Below are 24,977 nucleotides of genomic sequence, written 5' to 3'. Positions count from 1 at the left end.
GTCAGTTTTAGTTTAGTTTGTCAGGTCTGATAAAAGTAAAAAAAACAACAACATGTAAAACACAAAGTTCTTCTCTATTTCTCTCTGTTACCTGCCTGGAGACATGCCTGGATCAAATAAAATGTTCCACTAACTTTTTATTTCCTGGTTGTTTGTTTGTTCTTATGTGCCTTATGCCAAGCTGCATTGTGCTCAAAGAAGCATGTGCACATCCCGGCTTTGTTCAAAGCTTAGTGAATTTGACTGGGGTACACAGTTGACATGTGGGTTCAGACACTTGCCCCAGACGAGGGCACTGACCCCGGTGATGCCAACCGAGCAGGCGGCCAGAGGGGCCCGCTACTCCGCACAAACGCCTCTGAGAAGGAAAGTCCAGATGCTCTACCATGCTCCGGCTCTTGACACACTCAGCATGCTGCTAGTGACATTGTTTCATATGCTGCAATAAAAAACATCCTGCTGCGTTGAGCCATCTTCCCCTGTTTTAGACAGAGGCATTAGTTTGGGTTTATTCTACAGTGTTCAACAGTTATTTCCAGTGAAGTAAAGCGATTTAGTAAATGTTGAACATCTGGTCAGTTCAAGAGAATATGGAAATCCACTTAGAGCAAATTAAAACAAATGGGGTGACTGGGTAATGATTTCATAAGCAATTTCCTACATTAGGATTTCTAATACTTCACAAAGAAAACGTGTTTAGCGCTGCACTTGTCTCATCTATCAATCTTGCTTGTTGAAGAAGTGTGCATGTCACTGAACATGGACAGAGCATTATCTCAAGTTTTATCAACTGGGAAATGGGATTTTTTTTTTTTCATCGGTTTCCTAAAAGCATTTGTCTGTTACCCTTCCCCCGCACAAGCTAAATGAATTAAACTCTCATTAAATATGCATTCCATTGTTAATCATTTGCAAGCGAAGAGGATTAGGTTGCAATTTGTGAAATGACATAAAATCTATCCCTTCTTAAAAATAGCCTTTTGAAATAGCATTAAACACAATAGTAAATATCCATGAAACACTCTTTTAAATCAATAAAATGACTAAATCAGTAAAGCCATAAAATAGATAAGACACTGACCTGTACATAATTGTCATAATACAAAGGCCATATGTTTACTCCATCTGCTCATGCTAATGGATTTGCAAACATAAAGTGTACTATATTCAGGTCATCTGTCTGTCTGTCTATCTATCTATCTATCTATCTATCTATCTATCTATCTATCTATCTATCTATCTATCTATCTATCTATCTATCTATCTATCTATCTATCTATCTATCTATCTATCTATCTATCTATCTATCTATCTATCTATCTATCTATCTATCTATCTATAATTGAAGTAATAAAATATTAAAATTAAAAAAAAAAGACAATATTATTTATATCAGAAGATATATTACAGTAATTAAATTACCCCTGTCAACCTTTTAAAATACACAATCATTGTAGAAAAATATTTGGGCATGATTAATTCATGATAAGAAGTATCAAACAATAATCTTTGTGCCGTCCACTACCTTATTTTCCTCGACCATCACAGAAAAAATACGACTGATGAAATATTGATGTGAAAAGTCTCCTCAAATAACTAACTCTTGAAATATCTGAAGCACATGTCGAATTTTAGAACAGAAGGGGAAAGAAGAGCCAAGACTCTCAAAGGCTGTCAACTGGAAAGAACGAGACGCGTAGAAAAGAATGCTGTGCAACAAGAAAACACAGAATATCCTGCTATGCGTGTTTCAACTAAACAGCTGAAAGAGAAACTGATAGAAAACAAATGCAAACCACCAAGCCACTGTAACCTCTAACCTGCCTCTGGCTGAGGTTCAGATTCCCATTCACAGGATACATTTAAAGAGCTCTGCATTTGATTGTCCTGTCTCTGATTACGTTTCACATGGAGAAGTTAGTGCACAAAAATAAGCTATTTAAGGTTTAATGAAAATGTGTAGTCAATGCAGGTAAGAGCCTTGACAGAGTAAAAAAAAAAAGCAGCTCGGGCTCAGTACCTCTTGAATTTAAAAGTGTCATAGCTTCCAAGGTCATTGTCATTGCGACAGTCACAATGAGCTAGGTGTTGGTGCAGAGGACAATCCCCACTATCTCCAAGGCTGCAGGCAACATTGCCCATGTCATCCTCATGTTTTATTCATATAAGTCATATTATGGCATTCAGAAACGGAGATCAAAATCTGCTCTGGCAGAAATATTTAATATCATACCTACTTCTCTATCCTTCTCCATCTGGTTAGCCAGAATGAGAGAGAGCGGTAGACAGCCTCCTTCAGCTCAGCCATGTTGGATTATTAAAAGTGAAGCTTTCAGAGAGGTCACTGCTCAGGGAAAAAAGAAAATGTAGCATGCATCAATTATCTTGGAGAGTTTGTGGCATACTGTAGACTGTCTTGTCACATTTCCCAATGTGGCTGAGCTACAGAGAGGTCCTTGGCTGGCTATGACATTTAGAAGCTGGTGAATTGTGGAAATCCCAGTCTGTTTGTCAAAAAAAGAAAAAAAAAAGAAATGGACAAAAGACCACACTGACTGCCTGCAAAGCCCCTCCAGGCTTGAAATTCCTTCTCAATGTCATTGGCATAACTAGACACAGGCTTCTAGCTCTGTCACTCTAATTTCTCATGTGTGAACAACTGCAACTTACACTGATCAATAAATGGCTTACTGGCATTGCTGGAGGACAATAGGGTAGTTTGAGCGTTTCACAACAACAAGTATGACACGCTGCCAGCAAATATTTTTAGACTGGAGAGCTGTTGTTGTTTCTCTTATGTTGCTTGTACGAGACCAATGAAAAACTACTAATGTTTTTATCATGTTGGAAATGACAACTACAGGGACATTTTCAGCCTTGTCTATTGGTAAAATTCAACTTCCTATGTTTACATGTGACCTACATCTTGTGTGTATCTGCCAGCTCTTAAAAATCTCAAGCAAAGCCATTGTATTTATTTATGACTTCTTCCAATAACTGCCATTACTACCAAAATAAAACATCAGTATGCACTGCGTAGCCTTCCTGATGCTCACGGCTTCAGTCTTTGCTTTGACGATAGTCTGGAAATCCTGTTAGCATGAAAGTTCTCTCAGTTACCCCAAAGGACGGACAAATCAGCGACCACGCAAGGTGCGATGATGCAGAAGTCTAGCATTTGTTCAGAAATGTCGTTCCAACAATGGAAGTGGTGGAAAAGCTAGATGAAGTGATAAGAACAGTTGTAGCAACGCTAGCAAATATTGAGGAATTAAAGCCGAGGTCTGGGAAATCTGCAAAGTCTGCAAAGTCTACAATGGTCTGACATGGCGTTGTTCTCTGCTCTCATTGGGGAAGGGTGTTGAAGCTTGATGGTCAACCATATGGTGGTCAGTGCAGATGTTGAAGGTTGCTCAAATATTTTTTTAAACTTACCTAAAATCTACGCATAATAGGATGCAAAAAACAGAAACAACCCTCAATGGAGCATGTCCACACCCTATCTATTCACATAGTGAATTTGGGTGTGTTAATACCAGGCTATATATGACCTAAAATGTGTAGAATTTTTATAAACATGGGTACACTGTGGGCATTTAAAAAAAAAAAAAGTAAAACAAAACTACTAAATATAAATTAACATAACCTCTAAAAAAAAATGTTGTTGTGTTGTACCAGCGTGTTGTACCAGCTCTGGAAGTAAATATAAGATGCCTTCGCAGCTGAAAAAGATGACTTCCCCCACCTCTGCACATTATCCTCCTGCTTCTAAGTTCAGATCTATGTGAAGCAAAATTCCATGAAACGCCCTTTCCACCCCCCCCTCCAAAACTCCCCACCTGCCTCCCTGTCTCCGCCTCTGTGGCGGCTTGGGGAGAAGTGGCATACCTTTGTTCATGTCAATCAGCTGCTTCTTCTTCTGCTGGCGCTCCTGCTTCTCGCGCTCTGCTTTCTCCTTCGCCAGCTTGGCTCTCTTGATCTTCTCCTCCATCTCCCTCTTCTTGTGGTTCTCCTTCACCGCTTCCTGATGAGGCACACACACACACACACACACACACACACACACACACACACACACACACACACACACACACACACACACAAACACGCAGATAAAATCAGAATATGGCGCCTGCCACCACCTCTCTTTTAGCAACTTCACTACTGTATAGTGTTGAGAAGCATCAGCAAATTCTTATTCAGAGAAGGGTTTGATAGTTACAGATAAGCTGCTGGAATAAACAATACGTTATGCCTTGTGTATGAGCTTTTTTTTAATACAAGCCGTAAGGCTTCTGGACTGCTTTACATATTTTCAATAACACAAAGAGCTGATCTATTATCATCAATACTTCAACATGGCCACCTAAGAAACACAAGATGATAATCACACGTGTACCATGCTAGTGTAATTTCTCTGCCAATATGGGGGAGCCATTACATGCGGGGGAAAAAAAAAAAAAAAACGTCTAGTATCAGTGTGGCGGTCTCTGGGGAGGGAGAAGGAGATATCATCCTCCTCCTCCTTCGTGACCAGCTGAAATGTCAGGAAGGAGTCAGAGAGAGAGAGAGAGATAATCAACAGTACGTATTCAGCCTTTACAAATGTGTCAGTTTGTTCTTGTGCCAACAGAGAATAAGATGCAACCGTGTGACCTTTGGAGACAACAAACTGTCTGCTCATCCCAGGCCTGTGGCGTGGCCGTGGACAAGAGCCATCCTAGGTGTTGATGTATGTGTATGATAGGTCATACTGTATGTGTATACACGCCTAGGAGTGTGTGCGCGCCGGCTGCAATCCATGGTCATTTTTGTGCTTCTGCTCATCTGCGGCAGGCATTCCCCCCTTACTTATGTATGCATATGTGTGTGTGCAGCAGTAAGTGAAGGCATGGCCCTGTCTGTGCACTGATAATAATAAGTGGCGACAGTAGGCCCCCCATCGAATGCCCCTGTGGTCCTGATGTGTGTGTCGTGTTGGCAGCTAAGACAGAGGGATTACGGGGATTGTGGGGAAGGAACAAGGAAAGAGCAGCTCATCATGCCAGTCAATAGCAGAGCTTTTCTCCATGTCCAAGGACACGAGCCCTCATTGTCACTCTCTCCCTGTTAGATGACAAGGGCAATGAGAGAGAGAGAGACAGCAACATAAAGAGAGAGAGAGAGAGGGGGGGGGGGGGGTTGGGGGTAATATTGGAAAAAAAAATATTATGGAAGAGAAAGTGAGTTTTTGGATGCTGTGAATCATGAAATCGGAACAAGTGCTGTATTATCTCTGTGGCTGCTACAAATCATTGAGCACCCACAGATCATCCTATATTTTATCACCACATCAAGGTTGTGTAAACGATTCAGCTGCAGTCTATACGGGCTATTGATTGTATGGACTATACTGCTGTTTTGAATTAAAGTGGATGAGAGCTGGGCTGCATGTCCAGTAATGAAACAGTTAACTTGAGCTTTTTGTTTAAGTGACGAGCGGCTCCGGCAGCACGACATTTGCCGTCTCCATCGGCTGACAGGATTCGTTCATGTGCAACGCTCAACATGTACACAGGATAAGTTGGGAGATCAATTATGCAAATTACAAATAAAATCCTGTCTGCAAAACTTATTTTAAACAAACAACTAATTCTGACTGTAAATATGATTATGCAATATCATTATGTTGCTCTAATCAAACAGCACTACTAATTACCATAGCACCAAATATGTGTTCACTGTTCTCTTATTTTTCCTTTACCATTCACTTTGACAGCTCGTATTTTGCCACTGGCAACAAGTGATTGTATCAGGTCTCATTTTCTTGGTAGCTCTGTATATGTTAGGGGGACATACGAGAGAAAACAATCGCCAAGAGATGTGTTTTCAGTACAGAGAACCAGACTTAAACCTTGAAACCACTGAAACATTAGACAAGAGATCTGGTCCCTCTTGAATCTGTTCACATATTCTGTATGAACAATGTTGGAAAATATGTTTAGAAAAATATATGCATCGTGTTTGGTGTCCTGAATATTCTCATCTACTAAAGATCAAAGTAGAGGAGTTACAATATGATTTCAGGTGACCATGGAAACAAGTTACTTTTGGCCTTCGCAGGTATTTAAGGATTACATACAATAATTTTTGAACTTTTTGGACCATAATCTCATGGCTTTCCCCAGCTACTTGAACTTGCTAAAAGCTAGTTATATTATTATTGTGTATCCTTTACTGGGGCAGACACTTTTGCTTAAAGTATAAAAAATATTGGGATGAAGAAAGAGTAAAAAATATATATATTTTTTTTTAAATAGAGCTTAAAATGAAATGGTAAAGTCATAAAAAACAGTCCCTATGATGATAGACCATGATAGTCGGCAGCTTTCATCAACAGGATTCTGTCTCATACCCCACTGTGTCCTGAATCCCTAGAAAATGTGGTGCAGGTGAAGCATACATATAGATCAGGAGGTATGCAAATTCTGAGTTAGAAACTTTAAATTGGTGGTTTTGCATAATGGACCTTTAATGGCAGGGAGGGTTGTCGACAACACCACAGAAGCGTCACATTCTCGCTTTCAGGCTCTTCGAGTCCATGATATGAAGTGAGTGCATGTCACACTCGTGGCCTCCGGTGTGTCTGCGATGGAGATTATAAGTACTCCTCTATCTATACCTGGCTGGAAAACTGAATGATGTGTAACCCACAGGTCCAATCTACCAACAAGGGCCGGGCAGAATTTTCCCTCTCCCAGTCTGTTCTTTCAATAATTCATGAAATGCGTTTGCTGTTCTTCCTTGACCCTGCACAACACAATACATCTCCCACAGCATGGCTCCCCTCCCGTGCATACAAGTTTGCCACTTCAATGAGGGAGCAATAAGTATTTCCAACTGCTCAGTTGCACCAGTGATCTCACACAGAGAGTGTCACTGCTATATCTCATTTGAATTTTACAAACACTACAACGCCTGGGCTTTAAGCAGCAAATGTGTTTATTAGCCATCTGCTACACTGCCTGCCAGGATGTGTGTGTGTGTGTGTGTGTGTGTGTGTGTGTGTGTGTGTGTGTGTGTGTGTGTGTGTGTGTGTGTGTGTGTGTGTGTGTGTGTGTGTGTGTGTGTAGGGGGGTGGGGGGTGGGGGGACTGGCTTCAAGAAGTTATAGGTTACAGATTGTGAGACTTCTGCTCTGTGGTGAACATGTATTCCCATATTGATAGGTGACCTCCAAAATCTGGTGCAATGAATTTAATGACTGTGTTGCACGAGTGTAAGTAAAGATACTGAGGGAACACGACAGTGATTCAGCAAGAGGGTGGGGGAGAGCGACTCTGTCACAGCATCATCTTCAGCATCATACACATTATTATGATAATTTCTCATATTGTGAAGGAATTAGCAAAGCTTTAGAAATATCAAATGGGCTCAGAAGTGGACGGATGTACCCCCCCACACACAGACACACACATAAACCATCAGTCTAATCTCTTAGATGCTCTATCTTGCTACTTTGCGAACCCGGTCTGGGTCTTTTGGTCTTATTAGAAAGTCACTCAATTAACAAGGAAGACTGTTAGCTCATCCCAGCCCATCTGCTGCGCTTTGATAACTCATTAATGAAAAAAAATCCTCATCCCCATGCTCCTGGTCAGGATTACATACACAGAGCCTGCGATTGCATTTCACTCATACTCTATTTCAGAATATGGCAGCAGCATTAAATTAACAAATTGTTGGACTCTTCAAATACTGACTCCATGTACTGAAATCAAATAATATTTCATTGGACACAGAATAAAAAAGAGAATGGGACGGGAGTGAGAGAGAGAAAGAGAATGAAACAGAAGAAAAATAGAGTTAATGGATTCTCTTATCAGTTACATTCAGTTTTGTAAGGACTGCCTGTCAATGCGTTTACTCAAATGCCTTATGTCGGTCGGGTGCATTAAGCCCTAGCTTTTTAGTAAAAGCAATTTGGGGTGACTGTATTGCAATGGAATTCTTTAATACTGCAGATGCTTTGTGCTGTGAATGCATTACACAGGGCAATGCAACGGAAGTCAGCGAAGATGTTTTGTCTGAGTCAAACAACTCAATGTCTCAATATTGAAATAAAAGTCGGAGGCGCAGCCGACATATCAAGAAGTTAAGTTCAGTTAAATTATTTACTGACAAGGAGTCACAGTGTTCATTTGATTTGCCATTTGGAACAAATCAGCAACAGTTGATGTAGGTCGACTTTTTCAAAGACAAATGACGAGCAGACGTCTGTCAAAAAAACGTTCACAGACAAGAAAAGCAAAAGAGAAAGCTTCCGTTGTATCCGGGTGTTTTAAGGAAAATAAGAAAATAAAAACTACATTCAAGTAGAAACAACCATTGATTCCTTGTGCTCTGCATACAGACAGGATTAGCCTTTCTGTCAGCAGAGCTGAAGAGCCCAAAACTATAAATAATATCTGAGGAATATGGTGATTAAAGGATTGTTTTTATATGAATATATTAACTCAAACCCCCACTCCCTCCTCCTTTTCACAACACTATATCCCACTCACTTCCCTCCCCTTAACCATAACAGGAAAGTTTAAATCAGTAATAAAATATTCATATGCAGCTATTTGCTTGAGAGAATAATTTATTTTCTTGGGTGGATGCCTCTTTTAGAGATATGCAACTCTAGAATCCTTGAGGGAGCATTGTGTTGTGCGCTTGTGCACTTTGATCAGTGGGAATGAAAAGTTGGTTTCAGATGAGGATCAGAGTAAAGAGAGGAGAAGGATTCAGACAAGGAGACCTTGCCATTCACGTTAATGGATTGTGAAGACTGCGAGTATGCCGTCTGGACATCATGTCATCATCCTGACACCGGGAGCTTTTGGGGCGGTGCCAGGAGGGACGGAGATACTTTGCAAGGTAGAAAAGCAAAGACACTCGAATAAATGTTTAACAGACTGCTTGGCAAAAAGGAAACCTGTTCTGAGGGAACGGGATGTTTACCTTACCATGAATATTACCTCAAACAACTAATCTGCTCTGCTCTTTATTCACTGCTGCAAGTGGGCAGAGGGATTATTTTTTTCATTTTCATTTAATCAGACTTAAATTCCTACTTCACATTTACCTCTGTAGTGAACCTCGCTTGTGTAGGCTCTTCTACTTGTATTCTATGAATGTAAATACAAAAAATCAATCTGTTCTATAATTGACACAGTAAATTATGTTGTGTTTTTTGGTTAATATATGGAATACATTTTGACAATGAATATTTTTGTATAGATAAATTGCCTCGCAATTATAAATTTGGTAGAACGTGACACAGAAATAATTGTAATGTCTCAGGTGTAAAGTGAAATGCAGTTTCATGAACTTGAAGACTTGAAAATCTTAACCAAAGTCTTCCCTCGACTCATTACCTCTAACAAAATCCAGCAAGATTTTTGGTGACCTGCCGTGAGCACATGCACACACACACAAGCAGTTACAAGCTAATGAAACTGTGTTTAACAGGTTAAGAAGCTTTCCCACGTCTCTTTTATCAGTAAGACACTCAAACACTCTCCAGTTCTTAGCATATATTCTAATCTGTTTTATATTTTTTTTTTTTTACTTCAGCTCGCAACTGAGTACTAGAAGTTTCTTAATCAGTGCAGGAGGGAAGCAAAAGTTCACAAGCATCTGCTCTTGAGAAAAAGTCACGTTATGTTCTGCAGGTTTAAGCAGCTGACACTCAGGTAAATGTCATTAAACACGGTTTCTGATTTGGATGTACAGTAGATAAGATGTATGGAGAAAAGCTACTATTTATATACAGTGGTGTGAAAAAGTGTTTGCCCCCTTCCTGATTTCTTATTTTTTTCTGTTTGTCACATTTAAATGTTTCAGATCATCAAACAAATTTAAATATTAGTCAAAGATAACAAGTAAACACAAAATGCAGTTTTTAAATGAAGGTTTTTATTATTAAGGGAGAAAAAAAAATCCAAACCCACATGGCCCTGTGTGAAAAAGTGTTTGCCCCCCTAAACCTAATAACTGGTTGGGCCACCCTTAGCAGCAACAACGGCAATGAAGTGTTTGCGATAACTTGCAATGAGTCTTTTACAGCGCTGTGGAGGAATTTTGGCCCACTCATCTTTGCAGAGTTGTTGTAATTCAGCCACATTGGAGGGTTTTCCAGCACAAACTGCCTTTTTAAGGTCATGCCGCAGCATTTCAATAGGATTCAGGTCAGGACTTTGACTAGGCCACTCCAAAGTCTTCATTTTGTTTTTCTTTAGCCATTCAGAGGTGGACTTGCTGGTGTGTTTTGGATCATTGTCCTGCTGCAGAACCCAAGTTGGCTTCAGCTTGAGGTCACGAACAGATGGCCGGACATTCTCCTTCAGAATTTTTTGGTAGACAGTAGAATTCATGGTTCCATTATCACAGCAAGTCTTCCAGGTCCTGAAGCAGCAAAACAGCCCCAGACCATCACACTACCACCACCATATTTTACTGTTGGTATGATGTTCTTTTTCTGAAATGCGGTGTTACTTTTACGCCAGATGTAATGGGACACACACCTTCCAAAAAGTTCAACTTTTGTCTCGTCAGTCCACAGAATATTTTCCCAAAAGTCTTGGGGATCATCAATATGTTTTCTGGCAAAAATGAGACAAGCCTTAATGTTCTTTTTGCTCAGCTTTGGTTTTGGTCTTGGAACTCTGCCATGCAGCCGTTTTAGCCCAGTCTCTTTCTTATGGTGGAGTCATGAACACTGACCTTAACTGAGGCAAGTGAGGCCTGCAGTTCTTTGGATGTTGTTGTGGGGTCTTTTGTGACCTCTCGGATGAGTCTTCGCTGCACTCTTGGGGTAATTTTGGTCGGCCGGCCACTCCTGGGAAGGTTCACCACTGTTCCATGTTTTCTCCATTTGTGGATAATGGCTCTCACTGTGGTTCGCTGGAGTCCCAGAGCTTTAGAAATGGCTTTATAACCTTTTCCAGACTGATAGATCTCAATTACTTTCTTTCTCATTTGTTCCTGAATTTCTTTGGATCTCGGCATGATGTCTAGCTTTTGAGGATCTTTTGGTCTACTTCACTTCAGGTCCTATTGAAGTGATTTCTTGATTGAGAACAGGTGTGTCAGTAATCAGGCCTGGGTGTGGCTAGAGAAATTGAACTCAGGTGTGATAAACCACAGTTAAGTTATGTTTTAACAGGAGGGGGCAAACACTTTTTCACACAGGGCCATGTGGGTTTGGATTTTTTTTTCTCTCCCTTAATAATACAAACCTTCATTTAAAAACTGCATTTTGTGTTTACTTGTGCTATCTTTGACTAATATTTAAATTCGTTTGATGATCTGAAACATTTAAGAGTGACAGACATGCAAAAAAAAAAATGGAAATCAGGAAGGGGGCAAACATATTTTCACACCACTGTAACTTATTCATTAATTTACAAATGTCTGCACTTCTGTATTTACATGTACATTAAAAATAAAGTCTCATTTTTAAAATGACGTGAATACATTTTCATATTAAAAACTATTTAGATTTAAAACAACGTCAGTTAAATCAAATATAATATTAGGAAGTCTGAGGTGTGTTTCATATTCCTCTGCACGTATGGTACACCAGCTCGGGAATGATCAGCGTAATGACCAGATCTAAATTATCTTGAATAAACACACCAAATAACCTTTTTCTGTGCACCATATTTGACAAAATGAATACTATATTCATAACCTTCCTAACTCATACGGCATCGAAGAAAGAGAAGAAAAAAAAACTCTGAAGGAAAAGAAAATCTTTGGTAGACACAGTGGCATCATGACCTACTAAAAGATGACATACAGTATCGAAGGAACTCACAGCAGGTGAGCGCGGTTACATTCTTGCTCAGAACATTGTAAGAACTTCAAAGAAAGACTGAAGCATGTCAGGGCCAAGCGTGTAAATATAAAGACTAAAGTGGCCAGAAAATGTGGTGCATTCTCTCAAACCAAAAAACTTTCTGACATTTTTCAGATGAGTAAAGTGAAGTGAAGGGAAGTGATTGGCTCGAGAACAGAAATCTTGATGGATTATCAGAAAACTGGGTGGGACATGTTTCTACCCTTGTTGCTCCCTTCCACATAAAAGTTGTATAATGTCTGCTGTGACTTTGCAGGAAATGTATCAAGTCTGAGGAAATAACCCGGGTGATGTCACCGTGATGTCTTTGGGGTTATCTTGATTTGGAAGCACAGAGGACAAATGATAGAAGGAAGCCTGAGTTATGAACTTAATCGTGGATTCCATCGGGCACGGGTCTGTCAGGTCGACCCACCAGGAGTGTTTCAACCTGATTTTATTGACTTATTAATTTGGTCATTTTTTGGTTGATTTTTGTGCTTCTAGCATGGGTAAGTAGGCTACGTTATTAAATGTTACATTTTTTTGTCCATTTTGTGTTTATTGTTGTTATTTCCTACTTTGTTGTGTTGTAGAAGAACAGATAAAGTTTAACACATTTGTTCACGTTCATCCTTAAAATTATTTCGTAACTATATAACATAGTGCCTGTTAGAAGGAGGAGAGTCCATTTCTTCTCCTACTTGAAAGAGCACGATGATAGACATTGATGTAGTGATGTGATACTTTTGCGACTCTGCACAGAGTGATTCATTTTGAAAACTGATCGGATTCTCTGTGCTTTTCCTGTTCAGGACTTCTTGATTGGCTGATCTGTTCGGTGCAGCTTCACATGGTTTTAAATAGACTGCGCTGGTATTTTTTTTTTTTTAGCAAAATGGAAAGCACAGCCACTTCTGGGATGTTTATCAAACAAACTGCAGCAATTCTGGTGGAATCAAAAGCATTGTCTACAATGGACACGATGGCCACCAACAGAGCCAGAACCCTCAGCCTCTGCTGCTTCGATTTTAACAGTTCTTAATTTTGTCTGTTCCATATAAGACCTCCAGTTTTTGGAAAGTGCAATACTACATAACTGGCCTTGTGACATCCAATTTCCTTCATGAAAGTATAACACTGTAACTTCCGTACATGTTTTCACCATCTGTCAGGACCTAGTCAAAGTTTGATGAAAGTGTGTGCATGTGTAACACTCAAACTCTGTTCTCATTTCACTGACACCCAATGTGTCCAAGCAAGTGCGTGCAAAAGCATGTGCAAGTGTGGGTGGTGGCTTCTGCTGCTCACTGCGTGCGTCTACTTTGAAGGAACAGCAAACATGAGCGCCCATGTGTATGTACACAAACCATTATCTTCATACTCACCATGAAGAGGATGCGGAAGTTGGCGAGCTGTCCGAAGAAATCCTCCACGGTGACCGACTGGGGGTCAAAGGCAAAATAACTGCCGATGCTCTCGTAGAGCTTCTGCATGTTCTTGTGCATGGTGGACAGCTTTTCATACTGCTCCCGGGAATACTTGCAGAAGCCGTGAGGCAGACAGAGTTAAGGAAAGAGGAGTAGGACATGTCTCAAACACAGATTAAAAACGTATTAAGCTCGCACAATCAGCGGTATAAACCCACACCTCACAAATATGTTGATCTGTGAAAAGTCAAGCTACAGTGAAAAATGAGTACAATCACAAGCTTTGTAGAATTCATAAAAGCCCACCTATGTCAAGGTCAGCAAAACAAAACATTGGCTAAAGAAGGGTCAGAGACAATCTGAAGTGGCATTACAATAACCTCTCCATCTCACTTTGGAGTCAGCGGCATGGTGAGCTAATAGCAGTAGCCCTGGAGTAATGGAAAGGTGTTTTGTAGTCAGCAGCATGACACAGATGGTTTCTGGAAAAGCTGATTGCAGTCATTGTTCTATTGTTTCTCACAACAACAGTGGGGTCAGGTTATTTTGAACCTCACAGCTCACGTCGCACTGTGTAATTTACTGAACAGGCGGAGCACTTTTCTCCTGGTGAATGACTATTGACAGCCGGCATCAGTTAAGCATTATCACAGCAGCCATTGACCTCATAGAGACTGCACTTGGACACTCCAAGACTCAAACACCCTGGGTGGGATGAGGACAACACAACACACACATACAGTATGCACCGACCTGTATACACACGCATGTGTGCACGAGCAAACAGCGAAGCATGGAATATACAAACACTATCCAGCATAAAAATGGCAAATGCACTAGTTTCAATACATCAGCAATGATGTCCAACACCTGCTGTGTCCTCAATCATTCCCATTTACCTTCTAAAGATGCTATAGTTTTTATAGGTGAAACAGAACAAAGATAAACACTATGAAGTGACTTTTCTTTTTTAATATTGTTCATATTATTTTCATATCTCTGCCCATCTCTAATAGTGCGTCTAATAGGGCAACAAACTTTAGTGGTCATGGAGGTTAAAAACAAGCCAAAAGTTTATGCAATAATTTTCATTCATTAACTTCCAGAAGCTCAAACGTTGCCTCGGCAGACGGAACAACAGAAGAAGAAACAAGAAAGAGGGTTAGGGTTATCTGGAGGAAATGCAAACGATTTCCTCATCCCCGAGGGGAGGGGAAATTGTACACAGAAAAAGAAACTGGATTCATCCACTAAACGCTGTTGAAACTATGAATTAAAGGTGACATAAGATAAACTGACTTTTTTACTGCTCAAAATCTTTGACTCTCTTACTTGTTTCCAACCCAAAAACTGTGAAAGAAAACAACCCTGTCGGTTATTTGTGGGCTGCCGAGGTCAGACAACGGCTCATTAAGACATTCAGATTTGCCTCCACCTCCTACGTCAAGTGCAGACACCCTCCCCCAGTCTGAGTATGTCAACACATACCTGGGACAACCATCTTTGCGAAGGTGTGCCATTTTTTTTCTCGCAAGCAACACACCTGCTCCCCTGCTGCTTCCTTGAACTCTCGGACGCATGTTTTTTTTTTTACACTATGACATAACAGCACTAATACAGAACCAGCACTTAAAGACAGTTTTTTTTTATAGCTTGTACGTTTTCACAGCACAGTATTATCAATAACAAAAACACACAAACATTTCTGTAATTTATAAATTTAAGAAAATATTTTTCCAAAACTTTCCTCAGTATAGATTCACACGTCTCATGTTACTGTCTTCCACACGGCCGACTGCAACTCACGACAACAAACCCTAATTAATTTGCACAATAATGACCAATCAGAGTCAGTTGTTTGTGACTATACATGATTAAAACTCTTTAATTCAAACTGGTTGCTGAACAAACGACTAGACGGTACTGGAGCTACACTGAATATATGTAATGTTACTGTATGTGCGTATGAAAACTAATTTCCTTCTGTAAGAACATATTCATATCAAATTAAATGTGTCTGCTGCTGCCATTCTGATGTATTTTTCAATTTAACTGACAATAAACACACTGACACTGTTGTTGTCATGTAATGAAAAAAATACATGATTTGCACTGAATTTTGCATCTTTGTGTTACACTTACTAAGGTAGGACCTTCCCCTTCTTTGCATCATGGGTACAGTCACAGGCAATTAGTGTTCTAATGCAGTTGCCTTGGCAACATACAAAGGCTGGTGGTTCAGCATGTGGCCTGTGATTGCCAGGGCCAAACAGTTATCAAGATATTGCTCTTTGTGAGCAATCTGTCATTATTATGTGGAAGCCACTGATTTTTTTTCTACAATGTCTTTTATTTATCGTTTGTTTTTCTGCTCTGTCACCTTGGTAGACGTCGACATTCAGGTCCAGGGATTGTTCTGTGTCCAGAGGCAAGTTATTAACTCACAATTGTTTTCCATGTGGATATAAATAAAACATGTATAAGCGCCTATATACACATATGTGACAGAGCCGTGTGTGTGGGTATTTGTACTCATGTGTAGGTGTGTGTATGTTTAATGGCCTTTGTGTAGCTAATTGGGAATAAAAGCGTCGACTGGGTAGGTTGGTTGGATTACTGCTCTGCGAGCGGGCGTTTACCAAAAAATAGCAGCGATGGCACAGTCCAAGTTAGCAGCAAGCCCACACATGTCCCGTTGGATGGACTCATCCTTCTGTCTTTCCTTCTCCCCGTCTCTATCTCCATGTCTGCCTGGACCTGAATTACCCCGCTCGCTTCTGTCAGACTGCTGTTATCTCTTCTTCTGTACACCTCCCCCTCACTCCACTCATGTGTGGAAACTCAAGGGCCCGGTCGATAGATGTAAAAGTAAAACTTTGTCAAAGTAAGATATCTTTTCAACATCCAAACTCCTGAAAGAGTTGCGTTGAATTGGAGATGGTTTGTTTGGTAGAGTCTTAAAATTACTCTTGTAAAGAAAAATCTCATTCTTCAACAGATTTCTTTTGCATTTTTTTGTCTTCATGAAATACTGTAGGTGCAGGACAATGTGTGGGAATCGAACCGGGGACTCTGTGCTGATGGTAATTGTACCCATATGTAGTTGTGCAATAAAATGAACCTCAATCTAGTTAATAACGATACAAAATAGACTCCCAATGAATGAAATGATGATGGTAAAATTATGAAAAGCAAGAATATTTACAATACTAAACCGAAAACAAGGATGGCTGGCAGGCTTAATGGCAAGAATAAAGCAAAACAACGTGTCAATTTAGCAGCAAAAGACATGTTGACATAACTTAACGCCGGCATGGAAATGCTTATTAACAGCATTTACATATAATATTGATTCCAACATATTGATTGAGTCCACAGTGCCTTTAGCTCTTAACTGTTGCCTCTCTGGCAGGATGGCAGTTAAAAACATCGAGGCAGTGGTTATTTTTGGTGCTTGTTGTGGCTTGTGGGCTGTCTGTGTTTCTCTTTCTGTACTTCTCTTCCCTCGCTCTCTCTCTCTCTCTCTCTCTCTCTCACAAATACCCCTGTATCAACATGCAGTGTGGTAGATGTGTCCCATTGAGGACTGGACTGAGGCTGGCTGGGCTTTGGCTGCTTGTATATCCACATCAAAGACATGTCATATTGATGGAGCCTGATGAACACTATCCTGCAGCAACACAACTGGTATGGTAGAGCCTTCATCCAACATCCATACAGAAACAGAACGAGCAGGCAAATACACTCACACACATATATAGTACATCTACACACAGTCAGTGTCTCTTTGTCATTGTGTTATTATTTTTCTTTTCCACAAGTGTCTCGCAGTCATTGTAGCTTTTGTTGTCTTTTCCTCTCCAAAGGAAGTAATTTTCAATTTCTTTCTCCATTTCTTTATTCCTGTCCACCACTATCTCTATCAAGCACACTCCTTTTATAATTCTCTTTCTACATTTTGCCTTAAAACAAATTCTCTCTCTCACACATGAACTCCTTTCTTTTTGTGAACTTTCAGGAGTCTGCTGTCTGAGCTGTGTCTGGTATTCACGTCACTAGGGCTTGAAGCAGAGTAGAGAGCAGAGGCCATGGGTCTCAAGGTAAACCATTATGTAGCCTTTGGTTGCCCCAGCCCTGTTTGTCAGTCTTTTCTTTCCTCTTCAAGCTGTCCACAGAGGCGAGCTACTCCCTGCACTTCCTGTGCACTAAACCTCACCAACACAGAGCGAGACAATTGCTGCAGGGCTCAATGTTGCAAATGTACTGTATATGCTACAAAAGATAGGAGCACTCAGTGGATTTTATGCTGGTGATCAGATTAAAACTATTCATTTAAAAAAAAAAAAAAAAATCTTCTTGAATTTCTGCACAGCATTTAAGCTGATACAACAACATTTGGAGTGGGGCTTGCAGAGTAGCTGCAAGTCACTAATCACTGGCTTACACAACTCCAGTTTCCGACAGCGTCATAACTGACAGCGCTGGTTTAGACACTATCAGATGTGAAATGTGATGTCACTGCAGTGCTATGCTGCTTGTGTTTTTTTTTTTTTTTTTTTAAACTCTCTTTCTAAAATCTTGTGTCGTTGCCGGAAAAAAACCCACCCTGTCCCTGAAAAAAAAAAATCCCGAAATAGGTCTTGGTTCTGCCACAGTGTCCTCATTACTGTGTTTAATCAGTCACTTTTTATCTGTGCGTTTGACATGTCAGAGAGGGTACATTTAACATTAGTAAACTGAGATTAAGGGCACTCGTTTTTAACACCACAAAGTGACATGGAAATCATATCCAAGTCAGACTTACCCTGGATGTAAAAAGGGCTGTTTGGAAGTGTTACTCTATTCAATGTCATAATAAAACCCAGAGAAGGAGAAAAATCCATTTATGGGCCAAACCAAAGTTGAAACAGTTTTCACAATGGCCACCTATGAGAATGGCAATAAATTACCTGGTTTGTTTACCTGTGTGCATGAGAGAGTTATTAAAGTGCTGCATAAAATCCTACAGTGGGGGCCCAAAAAGCTTCCTTAATAAATCTCCTGCAACCTAGTTCCATTAATGTTTATTTAATGCTTTTCCTATGTGCTTGCTGGCCCCTCTATCCAAGGCCTCACACTAAGCCTGCTTTTCTCCAAACCCCACCATCCCTGCTCCCTTTATCCCCACACCTACTGCCAACAGCCCCTGTGGGCCAAATTACACCAAGGCTGCCCACTGACTGGACATAACCCATCATGTTGAGGGTGAGGGTGGGATAAGAGAGGGATGACGGAATGGAGTACAGAGGAAGGGCAGAGAGCAGAGAGAGAGTGAAAACACAGAATATTCAAAGTAAAAAAGTCATCCCAGCTTCCCAAAACAATGAATGAATGCATTTATGCTGAATATGTGGGAGAAACTGCGAGGCATTAATGCTATGTTAGGTTTACAAGCTGTTGGAGGTCCGTAGGGTGAGCAGGGAGACAGTTGACAGTATCCTGAGTTGGACCACGGTGCCAACACTGGTTCTGTCAGAGGGAATTAAAAACGCAGCCAGTTCCGGGAATTTGGGATGTGACCTGGTACTGAGGTGGATGGAGGGATGAGGGAAGCATGTGAGAGGGAGAAGGAGAGAGGTTTTCAGAAGAGAGGGAGGGCAGGAAGTAGGGAGTGGCCAAAACTTAAAAGAGGCACCACTCTGTGTATTTAAAGGTACATATCCAAGCTGCATTTTCAAATGCTCTGGATGTAATCTCTATGCTTTGTTTGACTTTTCAGTGAAGAGTAATTATACATGTCCAGAAATAGCAATACCACAGTAAGATTCACTATTCTATTCTTTCATTCAATACAAAATCACTAACTCAGCCCAAGGAAATTAGAATTTCTTAAAGAAACAAGAGTCCACATCCATGCTAGTAAATACTAATAACATGCTTACAGGTAATTGACCACAAATGCAAAGTTAACATCCCGATGTCAAGCAGGTGTTACAGAATGTTAACGGTAGGCAATTTCTCAATTGCATCTTTGGGCAAAATTTCATAATAGGCGTTAAGCTTATTGCAACTTCATAACAAACAAAACAAACATCTGCACCTACTTTGGGGCGCTGTATTAAGGCTTTAGAAAATCTAGCCTGACAGAAACTTTCAACCAATCATTGGTAATTTCAGCGAGAATGCTCTCCTTTTAGCTGTTCTAAAAATGCAGATGCACATGTATGTCTCTTCAAATATTAAATCTGATTTAATGCAGAAAAAGTTGCTATTCCAGCATCATCAACAATTCCCTAAACTGCAAAATAACCCAAGAAAAGGAAGACATACTTATCAAAAAGTGTCTAACAAAACACTGACAATAAACACAATTCGGGGTGGGCTGGGAATGAAATTCAGCCCAATCGGCTAAGACTGAACCAGCCAACAGGACGCTCTCATGCACACTTCGAATGACAGGCACACAGGACTTAAGCGGTCTACCAGACCCACCAGTGTTTGTCCATGTCTTCCAGATAGCCAGTACACCTCTGAACGCAATAAAACAAGTGTCAATACTGAGGAGGAGGAGTACTATATTTTCAACTTAAATCATTTTTGTCATATTTAGCACTTGCTGACATGCACATTAGATGTCATAAATGTCTGAACTGGATTTTGTGCCAAAGCTATTTCATGGGAGAAGTTAAAGCTTGTACTTTTGCCACCTGCCAGCACGGCTGTAAGGAGATCACAAAAGTTACAACAATTAAACCCGTGGGAAACATGAGTGTCCACCATCCATCAAACATTTGTCAACATATGTCCCTCTGGACCAAAGTGGGGGACAGACTGAATGACCTAGCAATATTGCAATTCCAAGACTGCTACCAAAACAGCTGCTAAATCAAAAAAAAAAAGAAAAGAAAGCTTAATGACTGAACCTTATAGCAGCAATATTTGTGGTTGTAATGTCTACAGTCAACCTGCACTTGATTACTGATTATATACCACTCACATTAAACCATTTACCCAGAACTCAAATATAAAAAAGATGCATAAACAATACATTTTTGGTCCCTTCAATCTCAGTTGATGAATTTTAAATTTTAGCCTGTTTGTTCTTCATAAGAATTCAAGTCAGGCTCATTTTACTTTGTGCAAATAATTAAATCTGTACCAAACTGAATGCCTTAGTGAAACAATACTCACTGAAAACTGTTGGACTTTGTCCAAAGTAATCAAAACAACACCTTGGATGAAAATCAAGAGTGCACCACTGAGAAATGCTATCCTGTTGATCCATCTCTGTCACTCCAGACTAAACTGTATTTTTTTTTCTTCCTCCCTCTGTTTGCCTCTCTATGGGATGTTGGAAGGTGCCAACAAGGTGCTGATTATTCAATGCAATTAATGTAGAATTACAAATACTTGGGGAAAAAAAAAACATCAACATATAAATAAATACTAATAATTCTGGTTCTTTTGTGGATTTAGGTCATCTCAGTTATGCTGAGATCAGGGCTCTGCGGGGTCCATAGCATCTATTTAATGAATTGTTTTTATTTTTGTCACTGAAGACCGTTCCTCATGACTCCAGCTATATGCTTGGTATCGTTGTCATTGGTATTATTTGAATGTTGAATAAGAAACGTAACAACTAAGATGCTTACAACATGTGCACAGTACCTGACATATATATTCAATAATCGTGAGGAATGTATTTTCCACACATCAGAGGTTCAGTGAATTATATTACTCCTTCGACAGAGGTCATGACCTTCTCTCCCTCTAAGCTCCTCTCCATCATCTCACCGACAGCTCCTATCTCCTCTTTCTCTGGAAATTAAAAGCCAGATCTAATGTCAATTTTACTGTCAATTTATTCTGCCCGTCTATCCCTGAAATATTTATACATGTAGAGAGGAACGTTGCTTCTGCTTAAGCATTCAAAGCTCTACACTACAGCACCCAGCTGGTGTTATAACAACTCAATGAGGGGGAGACTGGTGGGTGTAATGACTACATCTGATAAAGGAAAAGAGATGATATAAATTAGAAATGAGGGGATTAGGTCCATGGGAATGACCTGTTGAATCATGGATAGGCTATTAAAAAGGCGGTCAGAGCGCGGGAAAAAATGGGAAAAATAATTTGATGTCCACTATAATAGTGTCGATGAGTGTATGTGAACACAACACAGCCCCATTAAGATACTGAGAAACACAAACACACACACAATTTTATCCATGATAACTATTTATGGTTGCTGTTATGCTTTCATCCTCATCCAAAGCAATCTCATGCCACATCGATGCTCGGGGCCTGTGCCTCTGTAATTTTCAAAGAGCGGATACATGACAATGCAAATCCACTGTGTTTACAACGTTCCTACTTGTCAAATTGCAAAAGGTCAAGTCTCTCACTTCCCCTGATATAATCGGTAAACATCAATCCCTACCTAACATTACAATGACTCAAGAGATGCCCCTTGTAGAGAGAAGTATGCGCGAGGAAACTGGCATAACACGTGATTTAATAGACACAGGTAGGCTTGCAAACAATATTACACAGTTGAATAGCCCCAGGAAATCCAATTAAACAGTTTCTTTACGATGTAGATGTAGATAAGTGCAAAATTTAATATTTAGTTTTAGGAAAAACACCCATGGGTAATCTTTGAGATACCAATGATACCCCATGTTGCACATTTATTGATCTGTTCTTCAGTGAATCCAACCACTGCCTTCTTTCCCTCAGCACAACGGAGCTGAATTATTCTGGTAGGAAAATATTTTTCTCACATAAGACATGTTTTCAGTTTAAATATTTCATCTTATTCAGATGAATTTACTCTACTCCTTTGGAGAACGAATAACATGAAATATTGCTTCATCAATACAACTAGCTGTAGAGTGAGAAAGAATTGCAATTGATGCAGCCTTGTGTCTCGTTTACATTTGCCTTTCTTTCTGACCTGGCTCAACTAATTCCGAGTTCAGTGATTCCCAAACTGGTGGTTACGCGTGGCTTCATTTGCTATTAGACAAGAACCTTGGCTTGACTGGCCCAAGTCCAAAAAATGATTTCAATTTATTACAGACAACCACTACATACACATCACATCACACTGATGTAAACATTTGTTGTTAAACGCTATCGTTAGCTTAATGGAGTCAGATTCGGACTCCACCATCGTCGTGGAATGGGTGTATCTTTGAAATAACCACAATGTCCAAAAAACAGTTAAGTGGCAACTGATAGCGCTGAACCTAATAGGTCAGACGTAATGTTCGATGCTGCAAGCCACAAACAGCTGTTTCTATGCGCCTCCCCCTGCTGATTGTGATCAATTATTGTGGTTGCTCTGCTTAAAAAAATTTACTCATTAATTTTTAAACATTTGCCTTATGTTGTTGTCATTGAGGCCTTGTTCGGCTACTGCATGATTAAGTTAATGAATATTATTTTTTATGAAAAAAAAAAAAGCTGGTATCTGCAGTGGGAAGTGGAGCGTTTTGTTTTGGTATATAGTGGTCTGAAAAGTTAGGGAACCTCATTCCTGGGTTGTATATCATACTACACACACACACACACACACACTGTACTCCTAAACTTCTACTGGGGAGGAAAACCAGCTTTTTCTTTGCAGTGTGAACAATTTCAAAGACTTGTCTGGCTAGATACTTCGGTGTTCAGTGCACACATTATTGACTTGTTTCTTTGCATATGCCATGTCTTTGTAGTTCTATGCGACAATGACAATGATGAATCACATTTGTTGGTCTGCAGTTTTTGTTCATTGCTGTCTCTGTCTTGCTGTGTTAACTGTCTTTATCTGCCTCTAACAAGCCTTTTGCAAACTCACTCTCACACAGACATACACACTCATCGGCACGCCTGTTTCCACCAGATTGCACAGTATCTAGGTGTTGAGTTAAATATGTGTATTCTAATATATTTCTTTTATCATCAGCAATCACCTATACTTCCTGTGAACACATTGAGGTTAACACTGCTTAACACTTGACCATTATATTTGTGTTTATTATCAATTAAGACATGAGTTATCCATTATGACAATGCTGTATTGTCGCAGTTCAAGTTCAAGACGGGAAGAGATCTCTGGAGCTGCTGTCTCCAGTCACTCATTATTTCCCAGCTACAACTTGTATTTATTGGTCCTTAAAATGTAATCAAGCTGCAACATTCTAATTAAATATTTGGTAATGTTTAACTATTTTTTTTTTCTCCTTGTTTGTCTCTAAACTTGTTCCAGTAAATGTAAAATACTTCTCTGTAACTGACAGTTTTAACAATCCCGATGGGGTACTTCCTCTCAGTATGATCTGCATCTAAAAACATCTTTATCACACATAGTAGAATATTTGAAAAGTGCTATTTGACCCAGGTTTGCTCACAGCTTCCCCAGATTACATCTTCTTTCTCACCATGCATAAAGTAAATGGGACCTCCTAGATGGCTGCTTAATGCATGCCTTCTCAACACACCAGTAATCAAGCCCAGCAGTGCAGTTTGCAAATGGACATCATGTTGGGCTGCCTTTGATGTGTGCTTCCAGACTGCATGGGGAATGTTTTAAATGTCAATGGAATATCTTGCCTTCATGCTGCACTGTTTCAACCCTCTGTGTAGCCCAATGAAAAAAACAAAAACATGCTGAATTTCTTGATATTATGTAAATCACATTGATATACTGAAAATAAACAACAAAATAAATCAAGTGTTGCTCTGTTCTAATATGTGAAAGAGAGCAAGGGTCAGCCGCTAGATATGCAGTGTATCATTTTCACAATTCACAAGAAAGACTGATCTATTCAAATCAATCATAAATGAGTGCGAAAGGGAGAAATCTGACATATTGCAGGGTTCAGCAGTGTAGTTTGCACACAAATCATTAATATGCTCAAATTAAATATGATCTATAGCTAACTTATTTCACTTATTTATTAAAAATATAATAACCAACCTTTTCATCGAAGGTAAAAGCGTGAATGGGCAAATTCTCTCGATAGTGATGGCTTTCAATGGCCTAAACTGTAATGCAACTTGTAAACAACTGGCCAAGTTTTTAATTTGTTTGTAGATAAAGAAAGAATTGTGGCAGCAGTGATAAAAGATGGGCTGCAGAAGAAAGAAAGGGGGAGAGAGACTGTATATTGATCAAATTCCTTCAGTCAGACCACTGGCCCAGCAGCTAGCGTGACAGAGTACAGCTCCATTCAATAGCCTTATCATTACCACAGCACAAACCCATTCAGCAGGTCAGCCTGTTTGGCCCCTGGTTATGTGTGTGTGTGTGTGTGTGTGTGTGTGTGTGTGTGTGTGTGTGTGTGTGTGTGTGTGTGTGTGTGTGTGTGTGTGTGTGTGTGTGTGTGTGTGTGTGTGTGTGTGTGTGTGTGTGTGTGTGTGTGTGTGTGCAGAGGGAGGGAAAAAAGAGGGGGGTAAATTTCGATTCTTTAAGCCAATGAATCCCATTATAAGACCACTTACAGCACATTTCTTTGTTCAGAACACTTTCAGCCTAATGAAGTGTCCTAAGAGTAGAGGAAGAAATAAAGAGAAGGCAGTGTCGTACAACACAGGTAAGGTTACTGGTGGACAAAGACAGTAAGAGTCTAGTAGATGTTGCTCAACAACGTCTGGCTTGTAAATCTAAAGTTGACACCTCGTAAGAACTTTGGATACTACAATGTAATCATA

The 24,977-nt window shown here is 40.0% G+C and overlaps 1 protein-coding gene across 6 annotated transcripts in view; it reads right to left on the bottom strand.

Moving 5' to 3' along the window:
* The window catches only part of diaph2 (diaphanous-related formin 2), a 370,474-nt gene that overhangs the window by 59,125 nt on the left and 286,372 nt on the right, over positions 1–24,977 (bottom strand). For all 6 annotated transcript variants that reach the window (XM_069170528.1, XM_069170529.1, XM_069170533.1 and 3 more), the window contains 2 exons: positions 13,254–13,418; positions 3,889–4,024 (listed from right to left, as the gene is read on the bottom strand). In XM_069170528.1, the coding sequence (XP_069026629.1) occupies positions 3,889–4,024; positions 13,254–13,418 (301 nt within the window). The remainder of the gene's footprint in view (positions 1–3,888; positions 4,025–13,253; positions 13,419–24,977) is intronic.

This window comes from Embiotoca jacksoni, unplaced genomic scaffold (genome assembly GCF_022577435.1).
Source record: "Embiotoca jacksoni isolate LCO1_2020_lvr unplaced genomic scaffold, fEmbJac1.0.p SCAF_5, whole genome shotgun sequence".
In the NCBI taxonomy this organism is placed as follows: Eukaryota; Metazoa; Chordata; class Actinopteri; family Embiotocidae; genus Embiotoca; species Embiotoca jacksoni.
The sequence above is the reverse complement of the archived record's forward strand: the minus strand, read 5'-3'. Positions and strand labels throughout refer to the sequence as shown.